The sequence below is a fragment of the Ovis canadensis genome, chromosome 14, assembly GCF_042477335.2.
Source record: "Ovis canadensis isolate MfBH-ARS-UI-01 breed Bighorn chromosome 14, ARS-UI_OviCan_v2, whole genome shotgun sequence".
NCBI classification, from domain to species: Eukaryota; Metazoa; Chordata; class Mammalia; order Artiodactyla; family Bovidae; genus Ovis; species Ovis canadensis.
Window position 1 is genome coordinate 20,932,477 of NC_091258.1, and position 26,756 is coordinate 20,959,232.

At 47.7% G+C, this 26,756-nt stretch overlaps 1 protein-coding gene and 1 long non-coding RNA gene across 5 annotated transcripts in view; one reads left to right on the forward strand and one right to left on the reverse strand.

Moving 5' to 3' along the window:
• LOC138419676 (uncharacterized) overlaps positions 1 to 26,756 on the forward strand; it is a 71,490-nt gene that overhangs the window by 19,886 nt on the left and 24,848 nt on the right. For 3 of the 4 annotated variants that reach the window (XR_011249013.1, XR_011249015.1, XR_011249014.1), the window contains exons 3-4: positions 1,122 to 1,182; positions 25,908 to 26,067. This is a non-coding gene — a long non-coding RNA (uncharacterized lncRNA). Of the gene's footprint in view, positions 1 to 1,121; positions 1,183 to 21,283; positions 22,655 to 25,907; positions 26,068 to 26,756 lie in introns of all 4 variants that reach the window. The other variant, XR_011249016.1, reaches the window with a different exon arrangement.
• The window catches only part of LOC138419673 (polycystin-1-like protein 2), a 101,118-nt gene continuing 75,379 nt past the window's right edge, over positions 1,018 to 26,756 (reverse strand). The window contains exons 30-43 of the mRNA XM_069552526.1: positions 25,813 to 26,029; positions 22,782 to 23,010; positions 20,919 to 21,123; positions 19,600 to 19,696; positions 16,189 to 16,326; positions 14,688 to 14,873; positions 13,480 to 13,807; positions 11,074 to 11,207; positions 9,321 to 9,448; positions 6,675 to 6,835; positions 4,808 to 5,018; positions 3,178 to 3,279; positions 2,538 to 2,669; positions 1,018 to 1,406 (exon numbers count right to left, since the gene is read on the reverse strand). Coding sequence (XP_069408627.1) covers positions 1,245 to 1,406; positions 2,538 to 2,669; positions 3,178 to 3,279; positions 4,808 to 5,018; positions 6,675 to 6,835; positions 9,321 to 9,448; positions 11,074 to 11,207; positions 13,480 to 13,807; positions 14,688 to 14,873; positions 16,189 to 16,326; positions 19,600 to 19,696; positions 20,919 to 21,123; positions 22,782 to 23,010; positions 25,813 to 26,029 — 2,430 coding nt within the window. The 3' untranslated portion in view covers positions 1,018 to 1,244. The remainder of the gene's footprint in view (positions 1,407 to 2,537; positions 2,670 to 3,177; positions 3,280 to 4,807; positions 5,019 to 6,674; positions 6,836 to 9,320; positions 9,449 to 11,073; positions 11,208 to 13,479; positions 13,808 to 14,687; positions 14,874 to 16,188; positions 16,327 to 19,599; positions 19,697 to 20,918; positions 21,124 to 22,781; positions 23,011 to 25,812; positions 26,030 to 26,756) is intronic.

The window sequence follows — 26,756 nt, forward strand, 5'->3', positions numbered from 1 at the left end:
AAAGCATGGAATGGATCTGGGGCAGGTAACCTAGAGTATCTGCTCCAATGGGTGTGTGAGGAGAGACAAGACAGGGTAAATTGCAAAGGATTCATCAGGTGCTTCCACTGTGCAACAGAGGGGAAATGTACAGTTATCCTCACAGTTACCTGGAAGACTTTTATTATCTAGATCTATGGTTCTCAGAATTTAAAGCATGTTTATCATGTCTGACTGCACATTGGAATCACCTAGGGGACATAAAAAATATTGATGCCTGTGACTCAGAGATGCTGATAGATAAATTGGGGTGAAGTCTGGGGTCTCTAGCATGTAGGCAAGATTGAGAACCACTAGTATAGATCAGCAGTTCTCAAAATATTGCCTAAAGAACACTAGCCCTGATTGAAGTGCTGTCATACCAGAAGCCTTGGTTATAGGGGTTTGGGAATCATTACACATGTTATTGCTCACACTATCCCAAGAGATTCACTGTACACATTTAGCATATTAAAAGCTCTAACAATTCCCATGCTAAAGAATTTGTATGTCCGGTGTTTCCCACATTTGATCTAGAAACATTTAAGGGAGGACGACACCTGTTATGAGTTGAATTGTGTCCCCTAAAGAGATAGGCTGAAGTCCCAGCCCCCGTACTGGGGAGAAGGCCATGTGATAACTGAAGCAGAGGCTGCAGTGACACACCTACAAGCCAAGGAATGCCAAGGATTGCTGGCACACGCTGGAAGCTAAAAGAGGGAGCTCCTTCATAGAGCCTGCCGCAGGAGCATGGCCCCGTCAGCACCTCGGTTGTGGACTTCTAGCCTCCAGAACCATGGAGCAATACGCTTTCATTGTTTTAGGCTACCCAGTTTGTGGCACTTTGTTCTGGCAACCCTAGCAAACTAATACAACATCCATTAGCATCTGTTGGACCGCAGTTTGGGAAACCCTGAACTAGAATCATTCAAAGGCAACTCCTGACTGACCAACAAGATGAAATAATTAGTCTATAGAGGGGATCTTTTCCCCATGAACTCCAGACAATATTTGTTTTATTTCTAGGAGGAAATACATTTGAACAGTATCATAGTGGTGGCAACTATATGTATGTATTTCTCTTATCTTTTTTTGCTTGCCAGGCTTGGTGACTCTAATATGGACACAGAAAAGTACTAACCTGGAGAGATTACAGAATCACTGGTAAGTGTAGGCCTAATGTGCTGGCCTTCCCCTATTCTACAGATCATGCCTGGACCAACAGCTTAAATTGGGGGCACAGTTGAAACAGGTTGAGGGTGCCAGACCTCAGACAACAACTCAGGCTGCTCACTGCTGCTTCCAGGCGCCTGCCTTTTGCATTTAATGCCCAGAAAACTGAGTGTCTTCATCAGTAGCAAATCGACGATCTCTCCATCCTCCGACAGCTGCAGAGGGAGAAAGAACCATGTGACTGATGTAGAGCTGTTCTCTTCAGGGGCTTTTCTTTCTTATGGGGAAACCATGGTTTTATCATCCACTTTGGTCCCTGCCAAAGTGATATCACTGTTTAGAGTTGCTTTTGTTTTGGAATTGACCTTCTTCTGGGAATCTTAAGGGTATTCACTCCTGCCTTATCCCCAGGGATTTCCTTCTTCCCCTCCATTGAAAATGACAAGATGCCCTCTACCACCCCCAACAAAGGCTATTAGGAATTTGTGTACAAAGACCCTCATGTGTTGCTGCTGGGAATGTGAAATGGAGAAGAGTTTGGTGGTTTCTCAAATTTAAGCCAAAGTGACCATATGACATCTTGAAATAAATTTCTAGCCCCAAGATGGAGCCACTCCTGCCCAGGGTGCCATGTCAGCAAATTGAAACTTGGATATCTTTTGTGTCTCTGTAAAGGCTCCCCCAGCAATGCAGTATAGCCAGTCAGCCAGTCCCCAGACGCCAGACCACTCCAGGCTCTATACTTAATTCCTCTTCCTTCTCACCCCAAACAAGGCTGACTCTGTGGCCCTGGCCAATCAGATATTTTCTATTTTCTACTTCCTTATCCTTTATTCTTTATGCTATAAAAGTTTCCTGCCTTACACCCCATTTTGCAGATCTCTGAATGGAGACAGTCCACTTCATGAAATATTAACTTTTGTTTGTCATCACCTAAATCCAAGGGGTTCTCAGTCTTGACTGTACATGCAGACCACACAAGAAATTTTAGGAATACCAGTGGCTGGATCCTTCCCCCAGGGATTCTGTTTTTATTTGCCTCAGGTGAAGTAGCAGGCATTTCCTGAAGCCCCCAGATGATTCTAGTGTACAGGCATAGCTGGGAATCACCGATGTAATGAACAGAGTCCCAAGCTGGGAATTGGAGACGTGATTCTAGTCTGCCTTTCATTTGCTATGATCTTGGGGAATTAATTTCCTCCTTCTGGGCCTCCGTTTCCCTTCCTGTGAAATGAGGCCCTTGAGCTACAGTGATCCTTTGGTTCCCCTAATGTCTAATGCTGCTCAGCCAGCCTCTTCTTAGTTCAAGATCAGTGACTTTTGAAGACCAAGCCAAAGGGACCCACCTGATAATATTTTTGCTCTTCATTGAACGCCACCAGGATGACAGAGATAAACAGATTCAGCACCACAAATGTCACGAAAACGATGCAGGACCCAATTAGTAAGGAGCCGAGCACTGGGCTGTAGTCCAGGACCTGTCAGGGAGAGAACCAGAATCATCCCTCAGGGTCCTGTGTGCTAGTGGTCACTTCCCTCAGTAGGCACCTTCAGAGGGAAGCTGGTCCTTAGAGCTAGGCAGATCCTGGAGCCAGGAAGCTTCCCTTCTGCCTGGGGGCTGAGAGTGTGGGCAGTGCTCTCAAAAGCTGCCCGGAGATGGAAAGGGCAACCCCTCTCTTCCCCACTGCTGCCGTTTCCAATACGGGTGTCATTCTGGCTAGCCTCAGGAGCATTCCCTTCCAGACACCCACCAGCACAGCCTTCCCCTGATTAGCCAGTGTCTGATGTTCTGTAGACAGGGGTCCCCAGGGTGAGCTGTGGGAACCTTTTTATTTGTGTGGAGTTGCCCTGCGCTTGCCAGGTCATGGACCCAAGGTGTGACATCCACTGGGGAGGCATTTGAGGGGGTGCTTTCTCTAATTTTCATAAAGGTTTGGTGTTGATGGTAGTATCCATACCCCCCTCACTGCCTCTCTCCTCCATTACCTCCTCGTAGTTGAAGATTCCCAGCTGAAGGCTGATCATTGTTTCTGCCGCATCAAAGAGGGTTTTGTAGGAACGGAGTTTCCAACCAAAGATTAAGTTTGACTGTTAAGGAAGGAGTCCTTATGAACAAGGAAAGAAACCATGCCACCCCCAAAAGGTGTTGTTTGACAGCAGAGTCAGCAGTCTGGATCAGCCACATCCTTGGCCTGGCAATACTGTCCATGTCACAGGGCCTTCAAATGGGTGTGTGTACACACTTAGTTCTGTAGGGGATGCACATGCACCTGGGCTCACACACCAACACTCAGAGACCATTGCTGTGGTCTCCCAGATGGTCACTCTAAGGCTCAGTAATGGTGCTGCGCTCTCTGCAGCCCCAGCCTCTTTGCTCTGGGGGATTTGGGTTGGATGCACAACAGGCTTCTGCCTGGGCAGGACCAGCCTCCCCACCATGGTCTCTTCTCACCATAGTTACCCCCTCTTCAAAGATTTCCCCATAGCTCTTGCATCAGAGGGAAGCCCAGCAGTTCCTCGGCCCTGAGTTGGTGACTCCTGGTCCCACAAGACACTGCAGTGTCCTTGCAGCCCACACACTGCAGACGGAGGACTGAAAAAATCCACATGAATTAAAGGATGGAATGGGGTACTTTTAACAAAGCCAGATTCCAGCTTCTTAGCCAATACCCTCCATCACTTATTCAGCACACTTCATCCCATTTCTGAGGGTGAGAGAGGAAGATGAGGTGGGGTCAGTGGAGTAAGAGCCAGGACTGGGGTGAAAAGGGCAGGGAAAAGGGTAGAGGTGGAGTGAAGTCTAGGATAAGATGGACTGCTGTATGGTATGGACACCAGGGGGATGACAGAGGTGAGAGACTGGATGGGGCAGGGTGAGAACTGGGAAGGGGGCTGGTGTGGGTTGGGACTGGGTGAAGGGTCGCAGAGAGGTGGGAGCCTGGGTTACAGTGGGAATCAGACTTGGAGAGGATGGGGCTGAAGCTTCTTTAGATGGAAATCAGCATGTGGCAGAGGGCCTTTGTTTCTCATTTTACTCGATAGTAAAACAAATAATTGATAGTTCAAAAAAATTGTTTTCAGTCACATAAGAGCATGATTGTCAAAAAGCTCTCAGTGTTAAGGAGCTAAATGAAGTGGTTTCGGCCCTTCTAAGTTCGTGCCTCATGTGTAGGGCATCAGGCACCAACATGGCCTGCAGTCATGTCCATCTTCTCTCCCCAATCTCTGCCCCACCTCAGGGTCAGGGACTGCCCACTTCACCTCTGCATCCCCTGGCCTGAGGGAGGGCTCTGTGCATGTCAGAGTAACTGGGATGTCAGGACAACTGGCCCTTAAGGCAGAGTAGGTAAAGAAAGGAGTCCTTCGTGGCAGATAGTTGGTCCCTTCAGTCTTAGAGACTACACTTCCTCACTCTTATCCAACCGAGGTGTCCAGCCTCTGCCATTTGGGGTGACCAGTTCATGAGCTCCCAGCTGAAAGGCTGCAGACTCAGAAAGAAGATCCACCATCTCCCTCAGATTCCCAGGGTTTTCCTAGCCCCCCAACTCTCCACCACTGAGCAGCCTTTACTTCTGAGGAGACCAGCCCAGAAAGTTTTCCCAAAGGAGCCACTCACTGCAATGGAGTAAGCCAGGAGCATGATAAGGATGACAACAATAAAGCCTGAAATGTCCCCCCAAGCACGATGCAGAGCTGATGTGATCATGTTCATTTTGGGGTTCAGCCTGAACAGATGCCAAAGCTTCACTGTGGATAGGAGTACCAGGAAGGCGAGGATGTAGCCAAGGGCAGCATCAGCTGCTGCAGTCTCGCTGAAGCTGATCACTCTGTGGGACCAAATGGAGAGACTGGTCTCAGAGACGGTGAGAGCCTCAGCCAGCACTCATCTGTCAAGATTAGCCTGATCATGGTCTGGGGACAGAGCTGTCCTAACTCCCCAGCCAGGCATTCAAGAGATGGTGGTCACGGTGAGGGTGAGCGTCCTCTTTACAAAAGGGACGGTGCTAGTGGTGGTCACAGGACTATTACCTGACAATCTTGGTTAATGGCCACAGAGCTGAGGAAGATTGATAAAGGAGGAATCCTCCCAGAGTTGAGAAGACAGAAGTAAGGGAGTTCCACGAGCCTCCCCTCTGCTTTGGGGGTCACTGGATGCCACGTCCTCCTGCACACCTGTCTGAGTGTGTATCCACACCATCCTTACATTTAAAGGAATGATGGAAGTACTATCCAGTTGCTGTGCTGAGGAACCTCAATTGCATTGTTCCATTTGACCTTCAAGACCACCAGGTGAGATATCACATCTCCATTTTACAAATAAGGACAGATAGTTGGTACAAGGTCACATAGCTAGTGATATAGTGATAAAACTAGTGGTGGAAGAATGAGAGTTGGCGTCCAGCTGTGTCTCATTCCACAGTCCAGGCTCTTCCTGCCGTCCTGCCCTGCCTTTCTTGCCCCTTTTGTGTCTGCCTTTGAATGTCAGTTCAGTCTTAATGTTGATACATTATCGAGTATGACTTATACCTGTATCTATGGACATGGATGGCGAACAGGTTATAGAAAAAAATTATATGATCTGAAGTTTATAAAAGCATTTAATATATATAATGCCTGAGAAAAAACATCCTTCTGTTTAACCTCCTGCCTTCCATTTTCTCCCCTTTGAGGGGTTTGTGAATGAAGTTTGTTAATGAAGGACACAGTCTAGGATAGAGTGCAGAGTTCAGATTCTAAGCTCTGCATTTCCTTTCTCTGTGACCTTGCAGAGACAACCTCTCTGAGCTTCAATTACTTCATCTGCAAAAAAGGGATAACATCATCTCTTAGAAGTTCTAGGAAGATTAAAGTAGATGAGATAATGCTTTTAAAGTGGTGTTTTTATGAATGTGTAAGGTATCCAACAATGACTCAATAAATGTTAGCCATATCTATACAATCAATGGATGTTTCAGAGTGAGTACCAAGATCCTGGAGACATAAACTAGGTTTGAATTCTTTCTCTGCCACTTTTTCATTTTGTGGCATTGGGGAAGTCTCATTACCTCTCTAATTCCCCTATTTGTGAACTGGAGTGATGACAACATCTACCTCCATGGCTTCTCCTGAGGATCCAACATTAGTACCTCCTGCACAGCACAGGGTGGACTCTTGGTGAATGGTAGCAGACGTGGGTTGACTGGGCACTAATGCTTGCAAAGACCCTGCCCCCAAAGCCGGAGAGGACCTTACAGAGTGTCACGTAGTCCTATGCTTTGGTAAGATTTGCAAAAGATTCTGTTTTTGTCTTTGAGTCCTCTCCAGTTGTGTATGCTTCAGACCCCAAGTCTAAGTGCTACAGCTAGAGTTATTTTTTAAAGAGTAACCCTGGATCCTCTGAGGGCCAGCAGGATTTCAGAAGCCTCCCTCTGGGCCACTCAGAGCTGGAGGCAGCAGTGTCAGTGTTAGTGGTAGGAGCTGGGGCCTGAGGCAGAGCCACTTACTCTTCCCCGTGTTTTCGGTAGCGCTGAAGGTCACGCTCCACCAGGACGGCCCTCTTCACAAACACCGCCAGGGCACTCCAGCTGGCCAGGATGATGGCCAGCTCCAGAATGTTCCACTTGCTGTGGAAATAGCACCACTTTTGCTTCCTCAGGAGATTGCCCTGGGAAAGGAGCCAGAGGTTCTAACAAAGGCTGTGGATCCCTAGGGGTTTCTCAGAGCCCTGGCTTCATATGCGTAGAGCACAGGGGCCTCTCCCCAATCCTGTGCATGGACCTCACCTGTCCCCATCATCAGTCGGGGCTGCAGGATTTGTGGGTGTTTAAGAGAAAGTACAGGATCTAATAAAAAAGCACTTAATTCTCTCAGATGCAAAAAAAAAAAAAAGGCAGGGGGAGAAGGGAGGAAGAAAACTCTCCCCTCAAAAAAGCATTTACTTTAGAAAACTTATAATTGTGAATTCTTTCTCTGCCTCTTTGAGATGTAAGAACTTTCCTGGTGGCTCAGACAGTAAAGAATCTGCCTGCAGTGCAGGAGATTCAGGTTTGATCCCTGGGTTGGAAAGATCCCCTAGAGAAGGAAATGGCAACCCACTCCAGTACTCTTGCCTGGAAAATCCCATGGACAGAGGAGCCTGGCAGGCTACAGTCCATGGGGTCGCAAAGAGTCGGACATGAGTGACTAACACACACATAAAAGCCAATACATAAGAACTGACTTGACCCTTACTTTGAGATGTATGTACATCTTTTTAAAGCTAAACAATCCTCTCAAGGGAAGTGAAGTCATTCAGTCTTGTCTGATTCTTTGCAACTACATGGACTGTAGCCTGCCAGGCTCCTCCGATCCATGGGATTTTCTAGGCAAGAGTGCTGCAGTGGGTTGCCATTTCCTTCTCCAGGGGATCTTTCCAACTCAGTGATCAAACCCAAATCTTCTGCATTTCAGGTAGACACTTTACTGTCTGAGCCATCAGGGAAACAAAAACAATCCTCTTGCCCAACGTTAAAAGTCAGAAATTTTTTTCTCAAGGGCCAAGGAGTCATCTCTTTGAAATGTAGTCATCAAGGAAGATAGAGCCCTTATCTCCCAGTTTCTCTGGGAAGGTAGGCGCCAAGCCACTTGGTTACAAGTTGGAAAATTACCTCCTGTTGTAAACATAGAAGTCTGTTTTTTCCATTTGGTAAAGGCAGTTAGCAAACTCAGGTGGCTACCACAATTAACAGGTGAACTTAGGTTGAACTAGTGGTGTAAACAATCCTGCTGCTGCTGCTGCTGCTGCTAAGTCACTTCAGTCGTGTCCGACTCTGTGCAACCCCATAGACGGCAGCCCACCAGGCTCCCCTGTCCCTGGGATTCTCCAGGCAAGAACCCTGGAGTGGGTTGCCATTTCCTTCTCCAATGCATGAAAGTGAAAAGTGAAGTCGCTCAGTCATGTCGGACTCTTAGCGACCCCATGGACTGCAGCCCACCAGGCTCCTCCGTCCATGGGATTTTCCAGGCAAGAGTACTGGAGTGGGGTGCTATTGCTTTCTAGTGGTATAAACAATCCTATAGTGGTATAAGTGGTATTCCAAGTCCTCTTAAGGATTAATCAACATTAATTTTAAGAGTGGGTGTGTATCTGCCTGAAGATATGCAAGGGTGAGATTTATTTGTCTTTACAACCTCTTTATCAGATTGTCTGAGATGAGCTTCACATTCAGTTTAATGCTTTGTTGTTTAGTTGCTAAGTCATATCCAACTCTTTGAGACCCCATGGACTGTAGCCCGCCAGGCTCCTCTGTCCGTGGGGATTCTCCCAGGCAGGAATACTGGAGTGGGTTGCTGTTTCCTTCTCTGGGGGATCTTCCCAACCCCGGGATTGAACACATGGCTCCTACATGGACAGGCAGATTCTCTACCACTGATCCACTAGGGGGTTCAATGCCTAATCAACTTTTTTTTTTAAGTTGTTTTCTTAGGGGGGATAGGAGTTATTGTTAAATGAGAACAGTTTGTGGTCTTGCCCTCCCTCTCAGCCCTTTCCCTTACATGCAAGAGAATCTTGTGTTGTCTGTTCCACTTCCCTCCTCTTTCCCACTCCTCTGGAAGAAGGACATGTGTTTGGCTGGTAAGAGGCTAAATTCACCTCTTTTATAAAGAGATGGAGGGATTTTTAACTGTTTAAGCAGCGTGATGAGAAGGATTTAAGAGTTTTAGAGGCTTTCTGAAGCAGCTGCAGGCAGAGTGTGAGGGCTTTTGGAGAGGAAAGGTGGGTGGTGGATGGGCCTCCTTTGATGTTGTTAGAGAAATGCAGGGACTCAAACTGCTATTAGGTAACTGTTGGCTGGTGGTTTTGAATTGGCAGTGCTTAGAGACCATGTGGAATCCAAGTTTATGGATCAGTGTGCAACATGGTGGTAAATGTGGGAAAGGGGATTTTCCCTAATTCCTAGAGACCACCCAAGAAGGACCATCCTAAAGTCTCAGATGCTGAGAGGTGCCTGAACTGGGAATGTGGAAGATTGCCATGGCACTCAGCTAAGCAGAACATCTTTCTCTCCCTTCTTTAGGCCCCCTGAGAGGAAGAGGGGAGTAGGGAGAGAGACCAGGCAGGCGCATGCCCACTCCGTCCTCACTCATGGAGCCACAAGCCTGCCCCTCACCTGCACAACCATGTAGTAGAGGAGGAACAGGAAGTAGGCGATCTCCGCGGCTACCACGAAGGGGTGCCAGCCGTCAGTAAAGGGGTACAGGTGCAGGCTCTGCAGGTGCGCATGTGCAAAGAAGGTTCCTGCAAAGCAAAGCGTGTTTTCCTCACCCGCGGCCACATGCCCACTCGATACCGGAAGTCATCAGTGAGAGGAAGTGAACTCAAGCCCTTCTGAGGGGTGGCCACGGGCAGAAAAGAAGATAGAGGTCCTTCTAACCCACAGACCAAGGGACTGAAAGGGGAAGGCCAGAAACGGCTGCCGTATCTGACGGGACAAGGGGGGGCTGCAGTAGAAGACAGCCTCCGGCCTTTTCCTTCAGCATCGGCCATTGTACCCTCATCACCTTCAGCCACAGCATACCTGCTTGCCTAACATCAGTTTATTCCAAGTTGGCCTGTTTAAGGCCGTTTCATCTAAAGAGAACGCTGGAGATCAATTCAGCTGTTAACCAATATGCCTAAAATTCAGCCTTTTTAGACTTCTTTTTCATCCATTTATGCCTTTTCCTAAACCAATTTGACTAACAAGGCTACTGCCTGTAAAGATAAAGCCAGTCCGAAAGATGGCAGACGGGAGAGACACAAGCCACCCGAGACCTTGCTGACGTCAGTGGGCTGCTGAATCAGCTAGACCGGAAACCTACTAGGCTTCTCATTTGCAGAAATGAATCAATCAGGTTGTGTTGGGAACAAATTGTTTAAAAGGTTCTTAAACAGCCAGAGAGATGGCAAAAAGAAATAGGAAATTACAAGACGTGCGAATAAATCCCCCAAAAAAGATTTGGAAGAAACTTTTGACAGTAGCGAATGATAATGAAAGTTGAAAGCCTTTTACTTTGCACTTTACACAGTCCTGAAATTTTAAAAGAACTACAAATATTACTTTTTAAAATATGTAATTTACAGAATTCCCTGGCAGTCCAGTGGTTAGGACCCTGTGCTTCCACTTCAGGGGACCCAGGTTCAATGCCAGGTCGGGAGAATAAGATCCCACATGCCACAAAGCGTGGGCAGGAAAAAAAAAAAAAAGGTCATATTTTAAAAGTTTTATTTTTAAAAAAGAGGTGGTTGATTTTAGGAAAATTGATTATTAGCTGAAGAGGCCTTAAATCACTGTTTTTAGTGGATTGTGATTAGCATTAAAAAAGTGTGGAAAGCAGGGAATGGAGAGAAAGAATAGAACACAAAATAGTATTACATGTAGTTAAGGAAATTATTTTTGAAGCCCTTGTCTCAGTTATGTTTTAATATATTGGTATGTGTGTATTAGAATTTGATGTAAAATGGACTTTTACGTGTAGGTTGCACGTAACTTTTGCATTGTACATTGAGATACCGTAAATAAAGTGTGATTTAGGTGAAGTTATCTGTTACCAGGTCACCCCCTCCCCAGCCCTTCACTGCTAGGCCCCCATCCCCACACACAGGAGAGTGGAAAGCTCAAGAACGTGAGCTGCCTTCAGACCCCAACTGTCTCCCAGACTTGAGAGACAGGCCAGAGAGAAATGCAGGCAGCCAGGAAGAAGGGTGGAGCAGCCCTGAAACTTTGCCTTTAGGGGCAAAGGCAGAACTAAGACCCTTTGGCAGTATTGCCCAAACAACCTTTTGCCCTGGAGCTCTGGCCTGGGGGTGAGGAGCCCTAGCCCAGAGGGAGGGGTGTCTATCATCTGGAACATGCAGATAGGTTCACAGGCAAGCCTGCCCACCAAGGGCGCTGGTCTCCAGGGTCAGAGTGACAATGCAGAACAGGTTGACGTTAGCGTTGTAGACCGTGAACTCCACAAACACGGCTCTGGTCAAGCTGTCCAGCCAGGTGTTGTCAAAGAGATACTGGAGGGTTCTGTGGGAAGAGGAGCATTTAGGGGTGTCTCAATACATAGGGGCTCCTTGCCCTCTCAGCCCAGGGAGGAGCCCAACGCTTCCTGTCAAGATTCCTCCCTCTGTTTCTCCTCTGCGCCCCAGGCCCCAGGGCCTTCAGGCTGCTCCTAGGAGTGCAGAGGTTCTAAAAATGTGGTCCCCAGACTGCTAGTATCACATCATTGGGAAACTTGTTAGAAATGCAAATTCTCAAGCTCCACCCCGGATCTCCCCAGTCAGAATCTCTGGGGGTGGGGACCTGGGAATCTGTGCTTTGGTGAGCCATCCAAGGGATTATGATGTGGTTTTTTGGTTTGTTTTAACCATTATCCATCTCTGTCTATCTTTTTAAAGTATACTTGATGTACAATGTTAGTTCAGGTGTACAGCATAGTGATTCAGTATTTTTATAGATTTTAATAACTTCCATTAAAAGTTAGTACAAAGTAAGGCCTATAATTCTCTGTGCTGGACAATATATCCTTGTTGCTTGTCTATTTCATTTTCATTTTTATTATTTTTTTGGCATGTGGAGTAGCATGCGAGATCTCAGTTCCCTGACCAGAGAGATCAAATCCATGCCCCCTGCAGTGGAAGCATGGAGTCTTAACCACTGGACCACCAGGGAAGTCCCAATCTTATACGTAGTACTTCATATCTGACGCATTTTGAAGTTTGAGGACATGGTGTTAGAGGAGCCACATAGAACATTAGGGGCTTGGCAGGCAGCAGCTATAGCTGCCACAGTCCCTCTTGGGCTGGAAGTTCACAAAACCAGTTCCCAGAGATCTGCTCACAAGTGTTGTAGGAACAGCATGTGCCAGAGGGACCTGGGTTCAAAACTTGCCTGCCTCGTGGGCAAGCTGATAACATCTCGAGGTCTCAGCTTCCTCATCTGCAGTGATGTTAACACCAGTGCCTCAGGATCATTATGAAGAGAAAATAGAAATATGTGTGTGTGTGCTTGCAGTATTAATAATAATAGCTGTTATTAGAGCAGTAATGATGGGCCTGTTTTAAAATATGCCCCATCCCTGGTGAGTTTGGGGCTTCCCTGGTAGCTCGACTGGTAAAGAATCTCCCTGCAATGTGGGAGACCCCAATTTGATTCCTGGGTCGGGAAGATCCCCTGGAGAAAGGAAGAGCTACCCACTCCAGTATTCTGGCCTGGAGAATTCCATGGGGTTGCAGAGAGTCAGATGTGACTGAGCGACTTTCACTTTTCTGGTGGGTATGCACCCTGCTGAATGTGTCAGTTCTGAGTGGCAGGAAAACACCTCTTATGTGGAAATAGACTATTTCTGGCCTGTCCTTAATCCCAGGGGACCCCGCCAGGTGTTTTCTTTTGGAGTTTGTTACCTCTGTTCCTTGATGTTGTAATAATGCAGCGGAGGAGCCAGGGGTTCACACGGGTTTACTCACTCACCTGCATCTACACTGCTAACAGGAGCAGTGCCAGGTTTCAGACCTCCAACACTAGAGCGTGCTGGGAGAGGCAGTGTGCGTGAGCCCTGTGTGTCCCCACGCATTCATGCCGAGTGTTCCAGACACGCAAGGTTCTGGCTGGGCTTTACCCAGGCCTCATCTCAGTGCTGAGTTTGCAGTAGGCAGCTTCAAGCAATGGGATGACGTCCTCCTTCAGACAAAGAGCAGGCTTGCTTCCGCCACTGTAGAAACAGTGGATAAAGTGCTCCACATGCAGTGTTCCTCCTTGGTACTGTCACTCCCTGCATGGGCAAGCATCTATCATGGCCCTTCCTGGGGACTGTCCCATCACCATGAAGCTCTGCTACTGTTTTTTGCTGTGAGGAGTGAAATCCTTTTTCTCTGACCTAGGAGTCTTGTGTCTTCTGCCAGCATCCATGAAACAAACTAGCATGTTAGCTTGTGAGTAGGTAAAACCTCAGAACTTGCAAATTTGTGGTTAAGGTTTAAGAGCCCTAACCACTTCCTACTTGCCTGGTGGTGGGTGCTTTGTGTGGTGCTTCCCCATCTCTCTACTGTTTCTAACTGAGGCCACCAGGCTTGGTGCCCAGGCTGAGAATCCTGGAGGCAGGATCTCTCTTCCAACTTGGAGGCTACATAGTTCCCAGTGGCCTGAAAATACTACCTGAGTGCCTCTGAATCCCCCAGGCCCTCCCCACAATGATAAAATGAGCGTGGCTCAGCCCTGTTTTGAAGGCTGCACCCGCCAATCAGACCTGGAATCAAGCAAATGCCTTTCCTCTGCTGCAGGTGAATAAAGTAAGCCTTACCTTGATGCACTTTGGCGATCAGTCCCCAAGGGGACCACGTAACCTCCTCCCCGGTACATGGTGAGTTTGCCCCAGAGGGGATACCCTCGGCGCTGGCTCTGGCTCTGGTACCGCCAAGCCTGGGAGAAGTCATTACTGTTGTTGAGGACGGAGGCATTCCAACCTTCCCCATAGTCTGACAGGTCTTCCACATCCAGGGAATATGGTGCATGGCACCTGTCAATAAAAGCCTGCAGCTGCGGGCCAAGAAGGCAGGAGCTCTCCTGGACCCTCACTTGGCGAATCTGGGCGCTACCAACCAGCTTGGCGTTCCCATCAGTGACAAAGCCTGGGGATGAGAAACACGTGGGTAAATATAGCCATCAACATCATCTTAACATATTCCAAGCTTTTTGGCCTGGATGCTAACACGACCTCCAGTGTACCCACGTAGAATCAGCCAAGAGAATCATGGCCAACCACATTCAACCATTCATCACCATCTCCCCACCTTGCACCTGCTCTACTTTTTGCATAACTTCTCTTGAGGAATGACACACCCTACCCAGGCATCATCTTGGAGACCATTTTTGTCCTTTCCCTCAGTGCTCACCTGTGAGTCAACAGGGCCCATCAGCATGCATCTTCGATGTTCCCACCTCCTTTTCTCCATCACCTCTGCCTCTTGTCCTTACATCAGTCCCATCATTTCTCCCCAGCTTCCTAACCTACCTACCCTCTACTTCAGATTCCATGTGCTGTTTATACCACAGAACTGATTGTTACTGCCTCACAAAGAAGCTGTCAATGGCTCTTCACTTCCTTAAACATAAACTGTGAACTTCCAGAGCCTTCATGATGTGGCCCCTGTTCCTCTGTCCCGCTTTGCTTCTCACAGGTCCTCTACTCCTACCCGACAAGGCAGCCACACTCAACACTCTGTGGTTCCAGGAAGTGTAGTGCCTTGGTGTTTCAGGCTTGCCTTCACTCATGTTGTCCTTTCTGCCTGCCACATCATTTCCGCCTGGCCAACTCTGGCTCAGTTATCTAAGAAGGAGGTTCTTTACACTGCATTCTGGAAGGGTTAGGGGCCCTCAGCGGGTCTCTCCTTCAAAGCATATCATTCTGTGGTTATTGGTTCTCTGTAAGGCTGAGGCAGTGACCCACTGCTGTTCCAAGAAAGGAGTGTGTGCAAGGTGCTGATACACATCCTGGGCTGGGAACAATACCTGGATAATGACTGTACAGGTTGCTCACGAGGGTGGTGTTGGCCCATGTGAAGAACTGTTGGAAGCTCAGCACAGTTGAAAAGCCTTGGGTGAAGCTGTGCTCGAGGTGTCTGTTGAAGTGATAGGCGCTGGGGTCCCTCTGCCCATAGGCAACCAGCAGCAGCATCCACAGAAAGCCCAGGTACGCTGGGAAGGGAAGTACAGCCCCTCATCAGGCAGAAGCCCCAACTCCTACCAAGCGCAGGGCAAGATGTGGAAAGGCACATGGCTCAGAACAGTTGAGGTCTTGTAGACCTGTCACTCGCCCCTCTGGTGACAAAGGAGCCAGTCCTTATAAGGACAGCAGAAAGGAGCAAAGTCCACAGGCCGTGAGCCTCTGTCTGGGTTCAAATTCCAGCTCTGACATTTCCTACCCATGTGCCCTTCGCAAGTGACTTAACCCTTCTGAGTCTCCTTCTCCTCATCTGTGAAGTGGAGATGAAAATTCTGTCACACAGAGTTGTGATGGAGTCAACAAGTTAATGTTCATAAAGCACTTTAAATAGTGCCTGCATGGACTTTGTGCTGTCTAAATGTTTCTTAAAGAGGATTTTTTAAAAATGGGGCTCCAGGGACTCCCCTGGTGGTCCAGGGCTTCCACTGCAGGGGGCACGGGTTCAATCCCTGGTTGGGAGCTAATACCCCACATGCTGTGCGGCACGGCAAAAAAAAGGGGGTGCTCTGCCAAGTTGCAATGCTCAGGATAGAGTGATAAAGATGACAGATGTGTTCCCTGCCCTCATGCAGCTCACCTGTAAACAGATGAGTGTGACCTAAGGGCCATTAGGTACAAAGATTTAGTTTAGAAAGCCCGAAGTTAGAATCATGTGGGGGATGCATAACCTTACTGAACCAGAATCTCTGGGTCCATGGCTTGGGAATATGCATTCTGGCACCCCTCCCTCCACATCAAGATGACTTATTGGGGTTCTGCCCACACCCCTCTTGTTCTTCATTCTGTATATGCAATTCCTACGCAAGCTCCTACTAAAGCTGTGTGCTTTAGCCATACGTGCTTGGCCAGTGGAAGCACAAACGCAAGCATGGCCTCCTTGTCATGGAAGCTATGGGAGAGTGTGTTTCATGAAACAAAGGAAAGAACCAAGAAGGATGAAAATATGAGATCCAGGCCACAGCTTCAACACAGTAGAATAACAAAGAGAATTCTCAGGGCCCAGTGAAGGGGGACCTCAGAATGACAGTAGCCAGTCTTTACAAGAGCTTGTCAGAGGACTCCCGGAGAGACTCCCCCGGAAGATGAAGAGACAGAATGTCTCGTGTGAATGCACATCTCAAGAGACATCTAGAACACTAATCGGGGGTTGACCAGTGCCTGGAAAACCAAATGAATAAACAGAACAAAAAGAGTAGAAAAAGAAAAGAGATTGTACCACATCTGTTCAGGTCGGTGTTAAGAACCAGCACGTGGGAAGGTCATTGATAGGTAATCTTGGCTGCCTACCCAAGATTTCTCTGATTAAGGCAAACGCTTTCTGCTCCTTGAGGTGCATGGTTTTCATCTTCTCAATGTCAGAGGCCAGAGGTGGCTGGTAGATATCCTTTCTGCTGTTTCTTCGTGCTCGGAACAAGGCAGAGGGGTCTGTGAAAGTGAAGGGCATAAGAGCAGTCCCCCAAATGGGCAGTGGAACCAGGTCGTACATTTGCAACTGAGAGACTCCCCTCACCAGGTACCACGGGACCCATCATCCCCCCTCTTCAGGAGCCATTTCCCAATGCTGCCCTCCATTCCTCTGCCTGGGCTATCCCAGTGCCCAGGGTCCCGTCTCTTCTTCTCCAGGAACAGATGCCTCCCATTACTGTGGTCTCACCGATCATTGGATGCAGTCTTCCTGTGTTCCTGAACTCTAAGGTGGATCTCAGTGCTTCTTAAACTTGGAAAGATGAGGGTATCTAATATCTCAAAGTCCTGGTATGTCTAATTCCAAGTATCTTCTTTCTCAGACCGCTTTGCTGCTACTGCTGCTAAGTCACTTCAGTCGTGTCTGACTCTGTGTGACCCCATAGACGGCAGCCCACCAGGCTCCGCCGTCCCCAGGATTCTCCAGGCAAGAACACTGGAGTGGGTTGCCATTTCCTTCTCCAATGCATGAAAGTGAAAAGTGAAGGTGAAGTCGCTCAGTCTTGTTTGACTCTTCGCGACCCCATGGACTGCAGCCTACCAGGCTCCTCTGTCCGTGGGATTTTCCAGGCAAGAGTACTGGAGTTGGGTGCCATTGCCTTCTGGCTATAATTTTCACAAACTCACCCTATAGAAGCCTACAATTCAGTGACTTTAGTGAATTTATAGAGTTGTGCCACCATCACCACAACCCAGTTTTAGAGTGTTTCTGTTACCCCTAGAGGTTCCCTCATGTCTCTGAAGTTAGTGTCTACTCCCACTCTATCTCTACCCTCAGCCTCATTAATTTGCTTCTGTATCCATAGATTTTTCTTTCTAGACATTTCATATAAATAGAGTCATATGTACATATTTTTTTGTATCTGGCATCTTTTACTTAGTGTAATGATTTGATGCTCATCCATGTTATGTATATTAGTAGTTAGTTTCTTTTTATGTTTGAGCAGTATTCTGTTGAATGGACATACTACGTTTTGTTTAATTCACCTATTGATGGATATTTGGATTACTCCTGGTTTGGGCTATTAAGAATAGTGTGTCTATGAATGTTTTGTATGGACGTATATTTTCATTTCTCTTGGGTAGATTCCTTGGAGTGGCTAAGTATCTTTTGACTATTGCGAATGAAACTGCTGTGAACGTTTGTGTACAGATTCCTGTATGAAAATAAGTCTTCATTTCTCTGGGATAAATGCCCAAGAGTGCAATTGCCAAGTCAAATGGTAAACCCATTTTTAGTTTTGAAAGGAACTGCCAAACTGTTTTCCAGAATGTCTGTACCATTCTACATTCCCACTGGGACTGTATCAGTCCTCCAGCTTCTCTGCGTCCTTGTCTGCATTTGGTATTAACACCGTTTATAGGCAGTCTGATATGGCTATGTTGACCCAACTGTCTTTTTAGATCCACGCCCCTCTGTCCATCCCCACTGCTAACGCATGCCATCCCCAGTCTAGGACCATTTCACTAGTCTTCCTACTGGCCTCCCCACTTCTACCGTTGACCCACTACCTCTGGTCTCCAAGAGCAGTCATAGTAATCTTCCTAAAATCACAAATCTCCTATTTAAGACACTCCAAAGCCCCAGCCTGGCCCCAGGACATGGCATGGCCTGGTCCTCACCCACTTCTCTGCCCTCATCTTGAACCACTCCTTCCACGTGCACACAGCTCCCCATGCTCTAGCCACCCTGTCAGCAACTGCTATAAAACGACAAGCTATGGTTCCACCTCAGGGTCTTTGCACATACTCAGTGTTCAGTCCTTCCCTGTCCCATCCTCTGGGAGCCAGCTTAGGTACCCCTTCAGCAGAGAGGCCTGCACCCTCTTATTCTACCCTCCTCATTCTTTCTTACAAGTCATTTTGTACATTTATTTGTTAGTGTGTCTCCCAAATGGGCTGTTTATTCCAAGTGTGCTAAGTCACTTCAGTCATGTCCAGCTCTTTGTGACCCCATAGACTGTAGCCCACCAGGCTCCTCTGTCCATGGGGTTCTCCAGGCAAGAATACTGGAGTGGGTTGCCATGCTCTTCTCCAGGGGATCTTCCCGACCCAGGGATCGAACCTGCATCTCTTACATCTCCTGCCCTGGCAGGCGGGTTCTTTACCTCTAACACCACAAATGCCTTTTATTCTAAGAGCAGTAACCTGTTCCAGCCAGTCAGTGCTGTGTTGCTAGGGCTGAGTGGAGAGCAAGGATTGATTTCCAACAGGCAAGAGGGAACTTTTGGGGGTAACACAGCTGTTCTGAATTGTGGTGATAGTTGCACAACTCTATAAATTTACTAAAATCAATGAATTATACACTTACAGTGATTGGGTTTTATGTAAATCATGTTCCCAAGGCAGTGTATTGCCTGGAACACAGCAAGTACTCCCTGGATAAATGCCAAAGGAATGACTGATGAATATTTAATTGATTGGGAGGCTGATGTCTCTTTGGAGAAAATTAATTTTTGACTTGGAAGATGGTTTTAATGGACTTTTTGGATCTGCAAAGCCAAAACCCTATTGGAGGACGGAAGGATCCAGGCCCGTGAGGAGGTCACCATACTGCCTGGGGATACAGGGGTATGGGCTTTTGTTTGCTCCTGTTTTTCCTTGAGAGTCAGAATCTCTGCATAGACTGTTAGAGTGTTGATTCTGTTCTGTTTGCCTGTTTGTTTTTTGTAATTCTCTTATTGTAGGGACCCTCAGGAGTTTTGGCTGGAAAGTGAGAGGTCAGGTTGGGGGGAAGAGGTCTGGTCATGGGCTCCTCTGACCAGAGGCAGCATGGCTGTGTTCCACTAAAATGCTTTACAAAAGCAGGTGCTGGGCTGGATTTGGGCCCCCGGCTGTTGTTTGCAGACCCTTGTCTGGGAACCCTAATTACAACTCTCTTGTCCCCCATTCTCACCCCTCACCCCCACAACTTGTATTTTAGTTCTCTAATGACCTGAATCCTGGAGAGGAAAGCTTGCTTGGTATTACACAGAGGATGATGGCCCCCGCTGAACATGGACCCCATGGTGCCTCTTCATGCTTGGGTGTCAGAAAGGCTTGGATAGGGGAGGAATGATGTTGCCCAGGAGACAGAGGAGGAGGCACTTGTTCCTGGATGGTCTGGGGGTGCCTCAGCAGTAGGGCTGAAGTCTGATGGGGAGCAAAGGTCTGAGCCCAGGATCACCCAGTGGCTGGGCTCTGTGGGGCTTTCTCAGCCTTGTCAGCCCCCTGCCTGCACCCAGGCACCATTACCTGGGCCAGAGAGATGTCCCAGGAGGGGGACCACAGGCTCCTCCTCGTCCTCCACTCGCTTCAACACCAGCGCAAAGAAAGCTGCGAACCCCAGCACCTGGAAAACACCCATCGTGAACCCCAAGCCTGTGTTGGAAACTCTGTCAATTCCTGGTCTGAGTTGGGTAGAATGGGAGATACATTGGTGTCCTGGGACAGGAGCCATGCTCTGGGGCAGCCAGGTGGGAACCAACCCATCCTCTGCAGAGAGGGCACATGGTCATGAAGTGTGTGTGCGCCTGGTCACCACCCAGGCCAAGACAGGCAAATCCTTGAACTCACCGTGCTTCTGGCATTCCCTGAGCCTCCCACCCACTGCTATCCTTTTGCTTAGCCTTTCTGTTACGTCTCAGCCTGGTGACTTACACCTCCCTAGCATATACGCCTACCTGCTCCCTCCGTCTGTCCCTCCCTTTCTATATGAAGTAATTCCTCCCATTACATTGTGTCTGCACCCACAGTATAGAAGCATAAGGCTCAGGTCTCTGTTCTTAATATTCTCAGACTGGATTGGGGCAGGTGTTAGGAGCTGTTTTGGGTGGGGGCGTGAGAAAGATTCTGCAATGCCTCGTAGGTAGAAAGAGTCTCTCTATAAATGTTCCCTCATTTCTGTAGCTTCCCCTTACCCCATGCCAGTATTCCTACCGCCTGGCTTCTTCCAGGCCAGGTTCAGTGACTCTGACTGCTCACTTGCATAATTTTACATTTTCAGGAATAGGAGTGTATTTCCAGTTCATGGACACATTTAATGACTTGGTGTTTTTATTTTCTGAAAATAAAGTTCTTGTAAGTTGCACATGCCACAATCAAAAGCATCCTAGCCCTGAGGAAATATATCATTCCTGTTTTACATGTGACCTAGGGCAAGAATTTTTTGTGACCTTATCCTCTTTTGTTGTTATTCTTCAGTCTCTAAATCTTGTCTGACTCTTTGTGACCCTGTGGACTGCAGTACACCAGGCTTCCCAGTCCTTCATCTCCCAGAGTTTGCTCAAACTCATGTCCACTTTACCTCAGGTTTTCCCATCTGTAAAGTGGAGGTGAAGACCCTCCCAAGGGTGACAGTGACGATGAGATGCCAGCATTTGGCCACGAGGGAGTATGGGTTATCCTGGTAATTACCTTCCTGCCCCAGGTCTACCCAGAAGTGGCCCTACAGCTGGGTTTGTTGAATGAACAGATGAGGAAACTGCTGAAGCCTAAGGAGGGAGCAGCTGGAAGGAGGGAAAGCATGGACAGAGGGGAGGAGGACATGAGGGCAGCCCCACAGAGGTCCTGACCTTCAGTGGCTGGGTGACAAACACGCTCTCCACGAAGGAGACGGCCATGGAGATGAGCCACTTGAGGGAGCTAGTCCACCCGTAGTGCAAGCCGTAGAGCATGGTGAAGAAGGCTGCCACCCCACTTGTGACTGCCACCAGGAGCCAGCCCACCAGGACACACCACCAGGGCAGGCCTCGAGGGAGCTTGCTTGCCTGCAAGGAACTGCAAGAGAGGGTGGATATAATCAGTGTGGCACCATTTGGGCTCAAGTTCAACTCCTGCTCCACCTCCACCAGCTGCATGACTTGGTCAAGCTCCTTGACCCCTCAGACCCTGAGTTTTCTCCTTGTCTTGTTCTGTATTCTGTCTGATATACATACAGATATGCTATTGAGGTCACCTTTACTCAATGCTTACTGGACGCAGGAGGGCCGAGAGGAGCTAGTCCACATTCAAGGTCAGGAGGGGTGGCGGTGGGGAGATACCCCTTACCCAAGGTAAGAAGCAGTGGCTGCACTTTGCTGGAGCAGCCGTGAAGAGATACCCAACATCCAAGGTAAGAGAAACCCAAGTAAGACAGTAGGTGTTGTGAGAAGGCATCAGAGGGCAGACACACTGAAACCATAATCACAGAAAACTAGTCAATCTAATCACACGGACCACAGCCTTGTGTAACTCAATGAAACTAAGCCATGCCGTGTGGGGCCACCCAAGACGGGCGGGTCATGGTGGACAGGTCTGACAGAATGTGGTCCACTGGAGAAGGGAATGGCAAACCACTTCAGCATTCTTGCCTTGAGAACCCCATGAACAGTATGAAAAGGCAAAATGATGGGATACTGAAAGATGAACTCCCCAGGTCGGTAGGTACCCAATATGCTACTGGAGAACCTCCAGAAAGAATGAAGGGATGGAGCCAAAGCAAAAACAATACCCAGTTGTGGATGTAACTGGTGATAGAAGCAAGGTCCAATGCTGCAAAGAGCAATATTGCATAGGAACCTGGAATATAAGGTCCATGAATCAAGGCAAATTGGAAGTGCTCAAACAGGAGATGGCAAGTCTGAACATCGACATTCTAGGAATCAGCAAACTAAAATGGACTGGAATGGGTGAATTTAACTCAGATGACCATTATATCTACTACTGTGGGCAGGAATCCCTTAGAAGAAATGCAGTAGCCATCATGATCAACAAAAGAGTCCAAAATGCAGTTCTTGGATGCAATCTCAAAAATGACAGAATGATTTCTGTTCGTTTCCAAGGCAAACCATTCAGTGTCACAGTAATCCAAGTCTATGCCCCAACCAGTAATGCTGAAGAAGCTGAAGTTGAATGGTTCTATGAAGACCTACAAGACCTTTTAGAACTAACACCCAAAAAATATGTCCTTTTCATTATAGGGGTCTGGAATACAAAAGTAGGAAGTCAAGAAACACCTGGAGTAACAGGCAAATTTGACCTTGGAATACGGAATGAAACAGGGCAAAGGCTAATAGAGTTTTGCCAAGAGAACACACTGGTCATAGCAAACACCCTCTTCCAACAACACGAGAAGACTCTACGCATGGACATTGCCAGATGGTCAACACCGAAATCAGACTGATTATATTCTTTGCAGCCAAAGTTGGAGAAGCTCTATACAGTCACCAAAAACAAGACCGGGAGCTGACTGTGGCTCAGATCATGAACTCCTGATTGCCAAATTCAGACTTAAATTGAAGAAAGTAGGGAAAACCGCTAGACCATTCAGGTATGACCTAAATCAAATCCCTTATGATTATACAGTGTAAGTGGGAAATAGATTTAAGGGACTAGATCTGATAGAGTTGCCCAGGATGCAGGCCCCTAGGCTGGGAACACCCAGGGCAGTGGATTACCTGGAGTGTGCTGGGGGCAGGGTTCCAGCCTGTGCCACCAGACAGCCCTTCAGGGTCTGTAGCTGCCCTAGTGCCCTGCTGTGGCTCTGACTCTGGGAGGAGCCCTGGGGCTCCAGGAGCAGCAGCTCTTGCTCCAGGTGCTCCAACTGAAGGTAGAGACACTGCCAGAAGGCACTGTTCTTCCAGGCATCACTTGGGCCCTCTGTGGGCCTGGGGCGTTGCATGTCTTCTGGAGGACAAGGGAGAGAAAGAGCATCAGCTGGTGCTGAATGACAGAGTAGACTGCCTGCAATAGAAATAGGGGTGTTGGTGATGGTTTTCTTCTCTCGAGCACTCGAGAAACCTGAGATTCAGAAAGATGGGGTACTCAGCCCACATGGTCTGAGTGTGCTCCTTGCCCAAAAGTCCCATGGATAGAAGACCCTGCCAGGCTACAGTCCATGGGTCCACAAAGAATCAGACATGACTGAGCAACTGAGCACACACATATTTCTAGTCTTTTATCAAGGGTATTTTCAAAATTTCCTTACACATAGAAGAGATGAGAATAATATACCTATTGCCCTCCCACAGCATATACCCACATTCCACATTTTGGCAAGTCTTGTCTCTGCCCCGCAGTGTTGTTTGTTTTTTTTTTTCTGGAGTATATAAAAAGCAAATCCTAGACACAGAGTTCTCTCATCTGCAAATATTTTAATACATACAAGATTTTAATTTGAAGCCAAGTTTGCCTATTGCCAAAGATGGTGTAAGTCTTGATCTTTTGTTTTTAGTTTTTTTATTATGAAAAATTCTAAATTAGAAAAGAGAATGAGATGAACCTGTACCCATTGCTCAAAATTATCTCCTCATGGCCAGTTGTATCTCACCTAAATTCCGAGTCCCATGTCCTGACACTAAATATTCTCCTGTATCAGGAAAAGGCTCCTTTTAAAAACAAAACCAATGTCATTATCAATTTTTAAAACAATTAATAGCAATTCCTTAACAGCATGAAACAGCCAGTGAAAAAGTTTCCCCTGATTACTTCTGAATGTTCTTCTGCAGTTCTTTGCTTCAAATTTCAGTTTCCTAAAAAGTTTTTTAAAAAGCAAAGGAGTTTTATGTCTTAAATTACAGAGGTAAAACATATTCATGCAAGAAAAACACACTTTTGACCCTTTCCACTGTTTACCCATACCTTCTAAGGGAAGCTTGGCCTCTCCAGGTAGAGCCTGGCCTGAGTCCCTGGATCCTGAGATGGGAGACCGGCACCCCTGGGGCTTTCTCCTGGGCAAGAAGAGCCCAGGTCTGGACCAGAGTTCATTTTCATAAAGGGTGCATGAAACTGGATATAACAGATGGCACGATGGAGCACCCTGGCTCCAGGACCCCTCTCCAGTCACGAGTGAGAAGTGACTGGGCAAATAAATGATGTGGAGAAAGTAGAGGCTCAGACCAGCTGTGGGTAAAGGAGTGGCAACACAGACCCTGCCTCCCTTGACTCAACTCAGGCCTCCTACCCCACCCCAACTCCTTCCTGGGCCTCCCTCACTGACGCCACAGCTAGTTTCCAGCATCAACAGCCTTGGTGTTGCAAGCATTCTGGCAGTGTTTCCAGAAGATCCCACCACTCCCAATGATAATCACTTACTGAATCCCTGCTCTGTGTCAGTCTTGGGTCTAAGCAGTTCACATGTCCAAATAATCTCACCGATTCCTCAGAACCAGCCAAGAAGAGGGCTGGATCAATGCTTCCATTTTACAGAGGAAGAAATGGTTTTCTCAGGGAGGTTGACCAACTGTCCAAAGCTGCACAGCTGCTCTTGCATGTGGGAGAGCCCCAGGTCTGACCAACTCTATAGTCCTTGTTCTAAGGCCCGTGCTGTGAATGCCTATGCCCCCAAAACCCAAAGACCCCCAAACAGGAATTAGTGTCCAGTGTGGGCATCAGCAGAGCTCCTGCTATGATGACCTTCATGGGCAGCCCAAGCCCAGCTCTCTGAGGCTAATCTTCCAGTGTGGCTAGAACACAGGGGTCAAAATGGAGCTGACCATGGGGTCAGCATGGGCCTGGCCAGGTGGGCTTTGAGTGTTCCATTAAGGAACTGGGACCTTGTCAGTGGGGCAGTGGCTGACAGTCTACATAACAGTCACCAAAGTGATTGGTTTAAAATGCAGATTCCTGGCCTCACTCCAGAAAATTTAATTCACTGTATCAGAAGTGGGCCAAAGAGTTATGAATTCAAACTCCCCAATCTATAGAGCCCATTTTTGTATTCTAAACAAGGTTAAGACAGTGATCAGTCTTGTGTTTTAAAAATGGCAGCATACTTAAGCCACACCACCTAATATGGCAGCCACTTGCCATGTGTGACTATTGAAATTAAAACTAATTTAGTTCCCTAGTCACACTGGCCATGTTTCAAGTGTGCCAATAGCTGCTTGTGGCCAGTGGCTGCCATATTGGTCAATGGAGACATAGACCATTCCTGTCACTGTGAGAAGTTCTATTGGACAACTGATCTAAGCACTGGAGACAGCGATCTAGGTGGAAAGGGGCAAGAGGGGAGTCAGACTAGTTCAGACCAGAATAATGTGCAGTACACATGTGCAGCTCTCCATGTAATTCATGATCCGGCAACAAGCAATGTGAAAGCAGTGCAGGAGATACTTAAAGGCTAAAGAGCACGTGGCTGGAGATGCTGTTGTGAGCTGAGTGGTTGAGTTGCTCCTCTGAGGAAAGGACACGTCAGCCAAGAATACAAGCTGAGTAGGCATTAGCCATGCAAAGAGAGGAGAGAGAACATTAACGGTCAGAAGACTAACAATGTATACAGGCCTTCATGGGAAGGCACCTTGGAATTATGTGGAGACCAGGATACCTGTAGTACAGAGAGGGAGGCTGTGGTGAGTGGTTGGAGTGGAGGCTGGTGAGGGAAACCCTGGGAGGACTTCTTGACCCCCTAGTGATACAGACACAGCCCTCAGTCCTGCATCCACCTGGCTCCAACATGCCCTCTCTAAGCAGAGAAATATCAAGACTCACCTTTTACTTGTACTGATCCAAGAGTGAGTGTTAAAGGGGCCCCTGTCTGGCTGAGTTCCTCCGAGAAGACCTGTCCTGCTTTGTTGTGTTGACAGATGACATCTTCCATCAAGGCCAGCAGTTGGTTGATGTTCATTGAGTTCATGGAGTCCCAGCCCAAGAGAGGGGGTGGCACCTTCAGAGCTTTGAATAGGGAGCTGACAAGTCTCCACAAATCCTGCAAGTCATCCAGTCGGAACAGGATGTGAACTACAGGTAAGGGGACAGCAGAGTACTCAAGAGCACTCACCCTGGGGCTGGACACTCGGGGTCTGATCCCAGGTGTGCCTACTGAGACATGACCTTGGACCACCTTGAGCTTCTGTTTTGTCCTGCATAAAATCTCTATTCTAGGATTTCAACTGACACATTTCAGGCTATATTCCTCAAAGTGTGGCACATAGTAGGTGCTCAATAAATGCGTAATGAATGCATGAATACAGAGGGAATTCTTTCTGGGTACTTCCAGCCTATGATCTGTAGTGAAAGTATATTTTGTACAGAATAGATACTCAAAAAAGGTATCTGTGCATGTGTGAATGTATGTTATAGGTCTGTGCTTGCACATGTGTACAAACAAGTGTATCCATGCACATGTGTGTACATGTGTATGGAGATGTGTGTGTTGTTTGCATATATGTATGTGTTGTAGATGTGTGGTGTGTGTGAATGTATACATGTGGCATGTGTGTAAGCATTCGTGTGGGCACATGTGAGCACATGTAAACGTGTGCACTGTGCAGATATACATTGTGTGCATCTGTACATATTTGTGGGTGCATCCAAGGTTTGTGTGAATGTGTGTACATGTGGCGTGTGTATGTGCGTGCCTGTGTACGTGTCATGAACACGTGTTTGCACATATGTGTACTGCGCATGTGTGCAGTTGATGCATCTTGGTGGCT